The sequence below is a fragment of the Botrytis sinoallii genome, assembly GCF_014898435.1.
Source record: "Botrytis sinoallii strain Bc 23 chromosome Unknown BSIN_001, whole genome shotgun sequence".
NCBI classification, from domain to species: Eukaryota; Fungi; Ascomycota; class Leotiomycetes; order Helotiales; family Sclerotiniaceae; genus Botrytis; species Botrytis sinoallii.
Window position 1 is genome coordinate 4365198 of NW_024066028.1, and position 10010 is coordinate 4375207.

The 10010-nt window shown below is 40.5% G+C and overlaps 2 protein-coding genes across 2 annotated transcripts; one reads left to right on the forward strand and one right to left on the reverse strand.

Annotated features, from left to right (window-relative positions):
• Window positions 1–1566: 1566 nt before the first annotated feature.
• EAF02_000975 (uncharacterized protein) lies at window positions 1567–3027 on the forward strand (the record flags this gene model as incomplete). The annotated part of the gene is made up of 5 exons (XM_038897023.1): window positions 1567–1692; window positions 1751–2080; window positions 2156–2464; window positions 2529–2666; window positions 2782–3027. 5 exons carry the CDS (start codon window positions 1567–1569, stop codon window positions 3025–3027), a joined length of 1149 nt encoding a protein of 382 aa, XP_038763882.1.
• Window positions 3028–5512: 2485 nt separating this feature from the next.
• EAF02_000976 (uncharacterized protein) lies at window positions 5513–6808 on the reverse strand (the record flags this gene model as incomplete). Its single annotated transcript, XM_038897024.1, has 3 exons — window positions 5513–6277; window positions 6327–6457; window positions 6508–6808. The coding sequence occupies 3 exons, from the start codon at window positions 6806–6808 to the stop codon at window positions 5513–5515; spliced, it is 1197 nt and encodes a 398-aa protein (XP_038763883.1).
• Between the last annotated feature and the right edge of the window lie 3202 nt (window positions 6809–10010).

Here is a 10010-nt window from a genome sequence, read left to right on the forward strand (position 1 = left end):
TACTTCCACTGTATGAGATCATATCCTGGTTCAACTTGACGTAGTACAGATCTGGATTTCCCCAGTACAAATAAGCTTGACCGTCATCATCGATGAAGACCGTCGGGTCTATCTCGTTATTCTCGATCAAAGGTTTTCCCAAGGCATCTTTGTACGGGCCTGTGATGGTGGAACTCACGGCGACTCTCACAGCCATTGCACCGGTAGTGTGGCGCATTGGGGCGTACATATAGAACTTCCCATTACGGGCAACAACTTGCGGAGCCCATGCATTGGCGTTGGCCCAGCTGAAGGTGGCCAGGCTGGCAGGAGATCCGTGATCTTGCCAGTTTGCCATGTCTGCTGTTGAGAAAAGACGCCATTCTGTCATCACGTAGGTCGTAGCGCCATCGTTGTCATGGTCAAGAAAGGCATAAACACGATCATCATAGACCATCGGTGCCGGATCTGCTGTGTAAATCGTCTGTACAAAGGGATTGTCAGCTCCAACAAGTCCAATTTTGCTCAAAAGAGGGCAGAGGAGTAGTGCGGCTGTTGCAACGCATTTCGCCTTCCATGAAATCGAATTCAATGATTGAGGCATTTTGGCGGCGCGTCAACTCCCTGAGATCCCACCGTGTCTAATGATAGTTTTGTAACTCGGAAGGATAAAAAAGCTTGCGGATACAGCTGAAACTCATAGCAAAATGTCAGTGGCATAATATATCAGGGAGTTGAAATGAAGTATGAGCAGTTTATACGAGAGCTCCACTTTTGGGCATCGTCAAATTATCCGCCGCTCCACTTTTCCTGATCTTCTCCGTTCATATTAGTCTATCCACTTCCTTAATCATTCGTTTCATACGGGGAAAAGTATGTTCATCTGAAAAATGCCTCTTGTAGAACACTCAGTATCCTTCCTCAGTGGGAACTATCACGTAAGATTTGGCACACTTGTGTCTCCATTAGGTTGAGCTAACCGCCTTCATTCCTTTCTCGGCTACAACCTAAGGAATCACCTGCTGATCTAGGTCCTGATAATGGTTAAATGGTGCAGTTAAATTAACCTTAATTATGTTTCCTAGCGAGTTACCCCGCATTGACATTCAGCCGCAACAATGAGGTTATACGCCCCAATCATGGCCCAATCTACTAACTGCCGGTGACAGTATATATCTTTTTGGTATGGGGACGAGAAGCATCGAGGTCCATCTTTAATCTACTAGTATCCGCGCCAATTGTATTCGACTTTAGGTATCAAGTTTCAACTAATGACAGTCCTTCTCCTCAAAGAACAAGAGATCTCAATGTCTGATTTACCTATCCTGTCTGGTAAGCTGCAAAATCTACAGCTTTACCTTCGGGAAACGAGTAGATCGGCAAACTCTAAAATGTGGAGCATATCATACTTCCGGGGAATACCTTGAGCGAAGTGGCTGTACGGGTATATTCAAGAATGGTCCGAAGTGATCTAACTTAGTAGACTCAGCGGTAAAATAATATCATATAACGGCCACAGTCGTGGTGCATAAAACGATTGCTTTGGCAGTTTACTCCATTCCACAACTTCTTACACCATTCTAAAAGATGCGTTCTCAATTATTCCTCGCCTTCATTGTAGGCTTCCTGGGTTCTACCGTGGATAGTCGCAATTTGGAAGTGCGTATCAGCAACGGCCTTGGTCGTACTCCTGCTTTGGGTTGGAACAGCTGGGTAACTCCCCCTTCTCACTATCCCGTACCCAGACTCACAATTACTGATTCATCCTCAGAATGCCTTTGGATGCAATGGTGCTTCAGCTTCTTCGGCAATGACTGCAGCAAACCAGTTTGTAAACCTGGGGCTCAAAAACCTTGGCTACATATACGTGAATATAGATGACTGCTGGCACACCAAGTCCCGCAACTCCTCCGGCAATCTTGTCGCCGATCCCAGTAAATGGCCTAACGGTATAGCACACACCGTCAATCAGATTCATGGTATGGGGCTTAAGTTTGGATTATATGGTGATGCGGGTACCATGACGTGCGCAGGATATCCAGGCTCCCAGGGACATGAGCAGCAAGATGCTACTTTACTAGGTAGCTGGGGGGTCGATTACGTGAGAATAATCTGCTTTACTCTCCTGTTCTCCAATTTTCTTCGAAGGGTTTGAAGCTAAATCTTACTCTTTCAGTGGAAATATGACAACTGCTACACTCCCTGCAACGGACAAGTTCCACAAACATGCTGGATTGCACGAAACTCGGAAGCTTGGTATCAGACATTCGGTAATACCTTGAAAACCGTGTTCCATACCATACTATACTCCTTGTGCTCTTGGGGAGTGGACAGTGTATGGACCTGGGGCGGATCGGTTGGGAATTCCTGGAGAGTCACTGGTGATATTCAAAACTCCTGGTCCTCGGTCTCATCGATTGCCAACACTGCGGCGGGGATCTCGAAATATTCCGGTCCTGGCAGGTTTAATGACTTGGATATGTTGGTAAGTCAAGCTGCCAAGCTTAAAGAGATTCCCTGTTACGGCTTCTCAGATTGACTGAGTATAGGAAATTGGTAATGGTGGTCTCTCCGAAGCCGAAGAGCGAGCACATTTTGGTCTTTGGGCAATCGCTAAGTCTCCATTGATTATTGGTACAAATCTCGCCAGTATAAAGTCTTCTTCCCTTGCTATAATCAAAAACGCAGTAAGTTTTTCTTCAGTGGTGTCCACTTTTCCACGTCTAACGAGATCAGGGTATAATTTCCATCAATCAAGATTCCCTTGGAAAAGCAGCTACCTATTTCACTCCATCGGGTTAGGCGGGGCCGATATCTGGACAGCTATATCCCTACTGGGCTGGGCCGCTTTCCGATGGTGTCGTGGTTGGCATCGTAGCTGCAAATGGTGCGCTCAACTATAACGTTGCACTTAGCAGTGTTCCTGGATTAGGCTCTGGCACATGGAGCTGGACAGAGTTCTACAGCGGTAAAAAAGGATCAGGAACTAGCATATCTGGATCTTTAGCAAGCCATGATATGGCTGTTTACAAGATAACAAAAAATTAGTGGAAGCGGAACGACAACTTTGGTTGTCAAGCCGACTTCAACCGGTGCCGCCCCAATCGCTACTTCTAGCAGTGGTACCGGAGCAGTCGCCCAATGTGGAAAATGCGGAGGAAGTGGTTATACTGGAAGAACCGCGTGCGCCTCACCATACACTTGCACTTATAGTAATGCGTATTACTCTCAGTGCTTGTAACCAACTTCCGGACAGGACAATATTATTGGCTTTCACTATTCGTCACTATCTCGTATATCGGTATCTCCGAGTCTGTGACCCTCAAGTAGCTTGATTCCCGTATTTCTAGCGTGCAAATACTCAAACGTATCTCTCATAGGCGTTACTATCAACGGTCTATCTGTAAAGTCACGTGAACAAGGAAGCCCTCTGAAAGTTTTCAGAAACCACGATTGGAAGATGAAAGGTCTCGTTACCGACTCACCAAGATATCTTGTGTATCAGGAATTCTCGGCGACAATATAAGTCCATCTATCCAACTACACACTGGTAAACTAGGCCTATCAAAGGAGGTGTAAGTCAAAAATTTCCAGATTAGAGTTGGATCATTACTAGAGCCAACCGTCTTTTTAGGGATAAATTCATGAAGAAACAAAAACATTATGACCTAGGCTATGATAGCTTCCATAATCACTCGCGAATGTCTCTCCAAGTACGATATCCCACCTCCGGGCCTTTCTTGGAGAATGGAGAGTTTGGCTAGTGCCCGGAGGGAATGGCCGTTGATCCTCACTAATTCTCCAAACTGGAGGGTAACCAGTAGTCGCACAGAGCAGACGAAGTTCATGCAATATAAACGAATGTATAAAATAATACCAAATGGTCACTATCCGGCAGTCACGAAGGCAGGTGTGAAATTTCTAGATATAGATACCAACACGGAAATTCAGCCTAGCAGCAAACTGCAGCAACGTTATTGCTAGGGCGCACAGTAGTTCATAAGTTCCGCCTTGACTATCCCCTGCCCGGAGCAAGACTTAACTTTTTAGTGGCAAAACCAGGTTCAAAAACAAGCATTTTTGAGGGGAAAGAGTTGCATGGAGTAGGTATGAATAATCTCCACAATGGGCCCGGCATACAGTACCGATATTCCGCCTCGAAACAGGTCGTGAGGTACCCGATTTCCCAGCGAAGATACTATTGCCAGAGACTGAATAAATATCCCACCTTTGAAAGTTAGCGGAGGATAAAGTGGAGGCCCAGGATGGCAGAGATAGAGGAGATTGTGGAAATGAGGGAACGGTACTTGAGAAGTGAAACGTCGGACGATCTAGGATTATGGATATGAGAACCATCGCACCCTCATTTCAGCGTTATCCATTGTCTCGTTGAAATGAAGGTATCCCCACATCGGCATTGATGTCTCGGTTTTCGGCCGTACTCTTAAGGATTACATTACATCACGTGGGAGACTGGAGCTTCCGATCCTTACAAGTTCCCATGCAGTTCTACGTATCCAAGCCCCGCTTTGTTCCAAACCGACAATTTCATAAGTCGTCTCGTAGCGATAAATTCCATGCTGGATGAATACATTGCATAATTGATTATTTTATGGAGAAGCTACCGAAACTAGCTTTACACACTTTTTGTATCTGATGGTTATTTTCCTTGCCCTAAATGATCGATTAGTTGTGATGGAACCTTTTCAAGGTCAAGAAAGCTTTTGGAAGATTCAATGACAGATTATGAAACTAATATGGATTGCTGAGGCTTGGAAACAGCTCTTGATCCTCTTAGTCGATTGACCACACAGTCTTTGGGTAATCAACTACTCAATGTATCTTCGGCGTACTTCTTCGGAATCCAAGTATTAATATTTGATATTACGCCCAATGAGCTGTCTTTCGAAAAGCCTTCGGGTGCACCTTCTAGTCTCTCGACTAGCACTTTCAAGAATACTGATGGCTCTGTATCAGTTCAGTTGCTTAACACTGGATCCACATCTTAGGGTGTCTCCATCACAACTACTGCTTTAACCCTGCGATTTCTTCAAAAAAAAAGTTGGTTTCCATTCCTGGGTCATGAGACGCAGTTGGATACCAGATCACGTGAAGCTACAGGCAGCCAGTATATTGTTACATATATGAGAACGGCTAGTCCGCTTACTTTTCCAATTAAGCATGCTGCAATTGCTACTTCTTTCCAGCCGTCAACTGCGTCTCGGCACGCAGGGATAGAAGTTATAGGTACTGATTGATTATGGTTTCCCGAAAAGGGAGGCTGAGTGAGTCTGCTGAAGGAGTATGTATCTTCTTGAATACCGAATTTGCATGGTTCAAGAAGTGTTGCATCGAACAAAAACTTGGTCAAACGCATTTGCATTTACTGGTGTCTTCAGACCTTCAATCAGCATGCGAGAGGGAATCAAAAGCCTTTCCTCGGTGTTTCGTATCTCTTCGATATACGGATGTCAGCAACACATCAAATGCATTTTCTTACTCTACTCTTAGTAACACAATGGCCAGCGACTGACTAAAAAATGATGCCAGCTGCTCGGAACTTCTCAAAAGCCTTCAGCCAACCCTGAATGGGATTGCTTTCCTCCTCGAAACCTGACGCTCTCAGCCTGTCTGGGCTTAGTTGTCGATCGAATTCCAACCACCAACCGACACTGTCGAGCTGTTTATTCCCCACACCAACTCCAGCGCTGACTGCTTTCGGTTTTCCATTGTCTTCAAACAGTGACCTGTATTTATCTATGTATTCGCTTGGCTTGAGTTGACATTCTTCAGCAGGACCGACACCCTGAAGACCAAACCATCCGGTGATCTTTGGCCACAGCTCGCGAAAAGTAGTCGGACTACCATGATCAACTGCATTCAGAATCCTCCCGCCACACCTATCAGAATTGAGAGAAGCATGAATCGAGATGCGGCCTAAACTCCGTGTCGAGACAGGCGTGAACAATGCATTGTACCCGCCCTCAGATCCAGGAAAGGCGACTTGAACCTTACCATAATCGGCTGGCTCACGTAGACCATGGTTGTACGCGTACAACGAAAGATATTGAGCCCAGTGTAAGGCGAGTGAGAAATTGGACCCGATTGGACTGAACCCAACAACAGCATCCGGACAAATTTCAGACCACTTCCAACTCCGATCTTTGCATGCCTTTGTAAGAACACGTCTGTATCCTGGGTATGCGACTGTTTTGGCGTATTCCGGAGACAAGTTGTGTACCATGCTTTCCTCGAGTGGTGCTGTGAAGCTACCGTTTGGAATGTAAATACCATAGCCCTGTGTACAAATCAGAAATAAAGTTTGAGCGATACAAGAGGTGACATGCCCTTGTCCCACCCATATATACAAAAGACTCGAGATTTTGACAGAGGCTGTTGACGGCTTCGGCGACCCGTTGCATCATGACGGAGTTTGTTTCGGCTTCTTTGATAAAGTCCTCGTTGATTGCGACAAAGACTGCTACAAGTGAGAAAACGTTGCCAAAAAACGAGTTCCACTTCACGTACCAGTATAGAAAACGTGCGTGATGCTACCGAAATCGTTCATACAATCCTTGAGATAAGCGGCTAAATCTTCCGATGTCCCCTCCAACAAATTGATTCCTGTCACGATCTGTAGCTCTGGCATTTTTGAGGACCCTTCTGGCCAGTGGGTGTCACTTACAAGGAGTGAGCGATTTGCTACTGCAGTAACCCTTGAAAAAACGCCGGGTTGAGGATAGCTCGAAAGAAGTTCATTCACGATTCCCCAGCCGATGAGACCAGTGGCACCGAAGATGAGTGCATGTTTCTTACGAGATGATGCCATCGGAGAAGTGAAGCACAAGAACAGAAATCAGCGGGAGAGTATAATTACCGTGGTTGTCATGTTAGAAGCTTGCCCATTTATACCTGTCCAAGGATAGGAGAGAACCGTTGATTAGAGATGTGGTTGACGTTGTCAAGCGATGGATGCGGCTTAGTTTCACCTATAAAGATTATGACTCATTCTGATTCATTCTGATTCGCACCTCTAAGCCCAAACGCGACAATCAAATCAAAACATATATCGGAATAGATTATAAATGACTTTATACAAGCAAGAACGTGAAAAGATTTAATAAAATTCTTAAAAGCAATTATCTTATTCGATTATGAATTCCATTCTTATAATAATAAAGTTAATATTCTAAATAAAGAGAAATTTAATATAAATTTATATACAAATTTTTTGATTGTATATTATGATATTAATTGTTTTTTTGTTATCAATAAATACTCATTTTATTAATAATAAATATTATTTATAAATTTTATAAATTTTTTGTTATTGAATTTTAAAGAAAAAGAAAATAAGAGTTCTAAAAAACCTAAAGATTTCAAAATATTTAAAAATTAGAGTTTCTAAAAAGATATGAGGGGATACGATGATTCTCACCTGTATATGGTGTATTCTATGAACCTTCGATTGTATAATCGGAGAGTTAAGTAGAGTTAGCTGGAGCTGGATGATAGTTGTATACTAATCGGAGGCTGTACTGGGAGTGAAGATATGCGTAGTTGATTATTGAGGGTAATCATAAAGATATTTGGAATAGAGGATTACTAGCAAAACGGAGATGAAAAACTATTCGATAGTGGAAGGGAGATAAGAATGGGATTGATATGGAACTATACTTTTATAAATCTGTATAGAGAGTAGAGCCAGAGTATATTACAGTAGAATATCTACAAAGCGGAATTAGTCTTTGAAATAGTAGATAATAAAGCTTTTATAATATAGTTGAATCTGATTGAAGTTTGTATTAGAAGTAGAATTAATATTCTTAATTTGATAAACAAAATCGATAGAATACTTTTGGGGTGCTAGTGTGTAGAGTTTTTATAATTCAATAATATATATGATCTGTAGGTATATTCGATTGGATATTTATAAATGGTGAGGGGAGTAGTAGGAAGTATATAAAGGTTAGGATAGTGTTTACTGGGGCTGGCGGGAGTATATATGAAGTAGGAGAAGAATGTTTTTAGTATTTTATCTTTGAGTGTGTAGAAGCGGTATAATAGTGAAGGAGTTTTGATATAGAAAGGATGCTTTTAGTAAGCCACACTTGATAATGCTCGATCGGTATTATAGCGATAAAGGATTTTAGATAAAGGTTAATCCTATAATATATATATATAATACGTTCTTAATATTTTATTTTCGATTACAAATTATATATTGAGAGAATGGATTTTATAAATAGAGCTTTAATTAATAAGTTGGAAATACTATAAAAAGACTATCTGATTAAAAATCTGAAATAGTAAGCCTGCAAGACATAATCGGTCTTGTTATATAAAAAAGATCCAGCAAGATAATACGAAACGGCTATTAGCCGTAAGGCATAATATATAATGATAGCAACAGTAATACTATCTATATAACTCGAGAGAATAGATGTGTATATTAGTCTATAATCGGATACTATAAAGCAGAGAATATAATAAAGGTATTAGATAGGCTTAAGAAGCAAACAGGAATAAAGACGTAAAGAAATGATTTTGGTTTTGATTGGAATTTCCGAAGATAATCATACAATAGATAGTTTAATATAATCAGAAGATTCTATAGAAGCTTAGTACTAGTAGCTTTATCACAAGTGAACTGGGGAAGTGTTTGTAGATATAGCGAATCTACTCTGTATTATAATATATTCTAGAAAGTAATTATAATATAATTCATTTCTGTATACAGCCTACGGACCATCTGCAGTCTGCCTGCAAAAGCGATCATTACCTGTGTACTCCCTATTGCCCTCTTTGGCTCCGAAGTATGATTCGATAGGCTATACAAACAACACCCAAATACAGGCCATATTCCAATCAGCACTAGAATCAAAAAATATATTGATCTAATCAGCAAGACAATTCACAATACAATACAGGAAGCTTTATCTGTCTACAAGATAACCCTGATAACCATACTCCTTATAGAAACTAATCTCCCAACTAGAATTGTTACATTAAAGCAAGCCAGATTGAGATTCGTGTTTCGACTTCAAACAATAGATATACAACACCTATTTGTAAACCAATTAAAGCTGTATATCAAAAAAAGAAAACAAAGCACAAATACACTAAAAGATTTCATCATTAGATTGCAAAGAATAGAATGAGCAATTTTTGCAATCGAATACCCTAAATTTCTATAACTACACTTTTCCCCTGAGTGTTATATTAATCCAACTAATAGTATAAGCAAAGAGAACATTGCAAAAGCATTTAAAGACTAATAAAACCTAATTCCCTAAGAAGACTATTTTATATTCTCAGATAGATTTGAATAATATAATAAATATAATTATTGTGTAGAATATAGTTTCGCAATCTATTATAGTAAATAATAGATCAACAGCAATTATAACCACATATACAAACAATCGCATATCTTTGATATCAAAACAATCAACGCGTAGTAAGGATTGAAGTACCCTCCTGAATACTATCAAACGCCTTTATTAAGGCCGAATATAATTATACATTAATAACACCTCAATGATTTAGGAAATATAAGGGAATGCTATTGATTCTTTCAATAAACCTATCATAAATACTATCAAGCAATATAACATTACAATATCACAATCAAATAATCCCCTGAACATATCAAAATAAAGAGCAACAAAACAGCCGATCGCCTTATCAATCAGGATACAATTACACCATTTGATTCTGGCCCATTGTATCTCCTCATTGTCAGCAACTCCTATTCTATTCTATATATCAATATCGATATTCAAAGAGTAAGTAGTGGAATACAAAAAGAGATCTAATCTTTAAAATATATAATATATAAAAGTCGGTATATAATATTTCGGAATCGGGGAGCCTTAAGCTTTTCTATAAAATACTATACAAACTTATAGCGATACGGATTGGATATAGTAACTTTGCAGTCTACTATACTAGATTCAATTACAAAAATAATATAAATATTTATATATATAGAATCGAGAAAAGCCCATTACATTTCTTTTGATATTCAA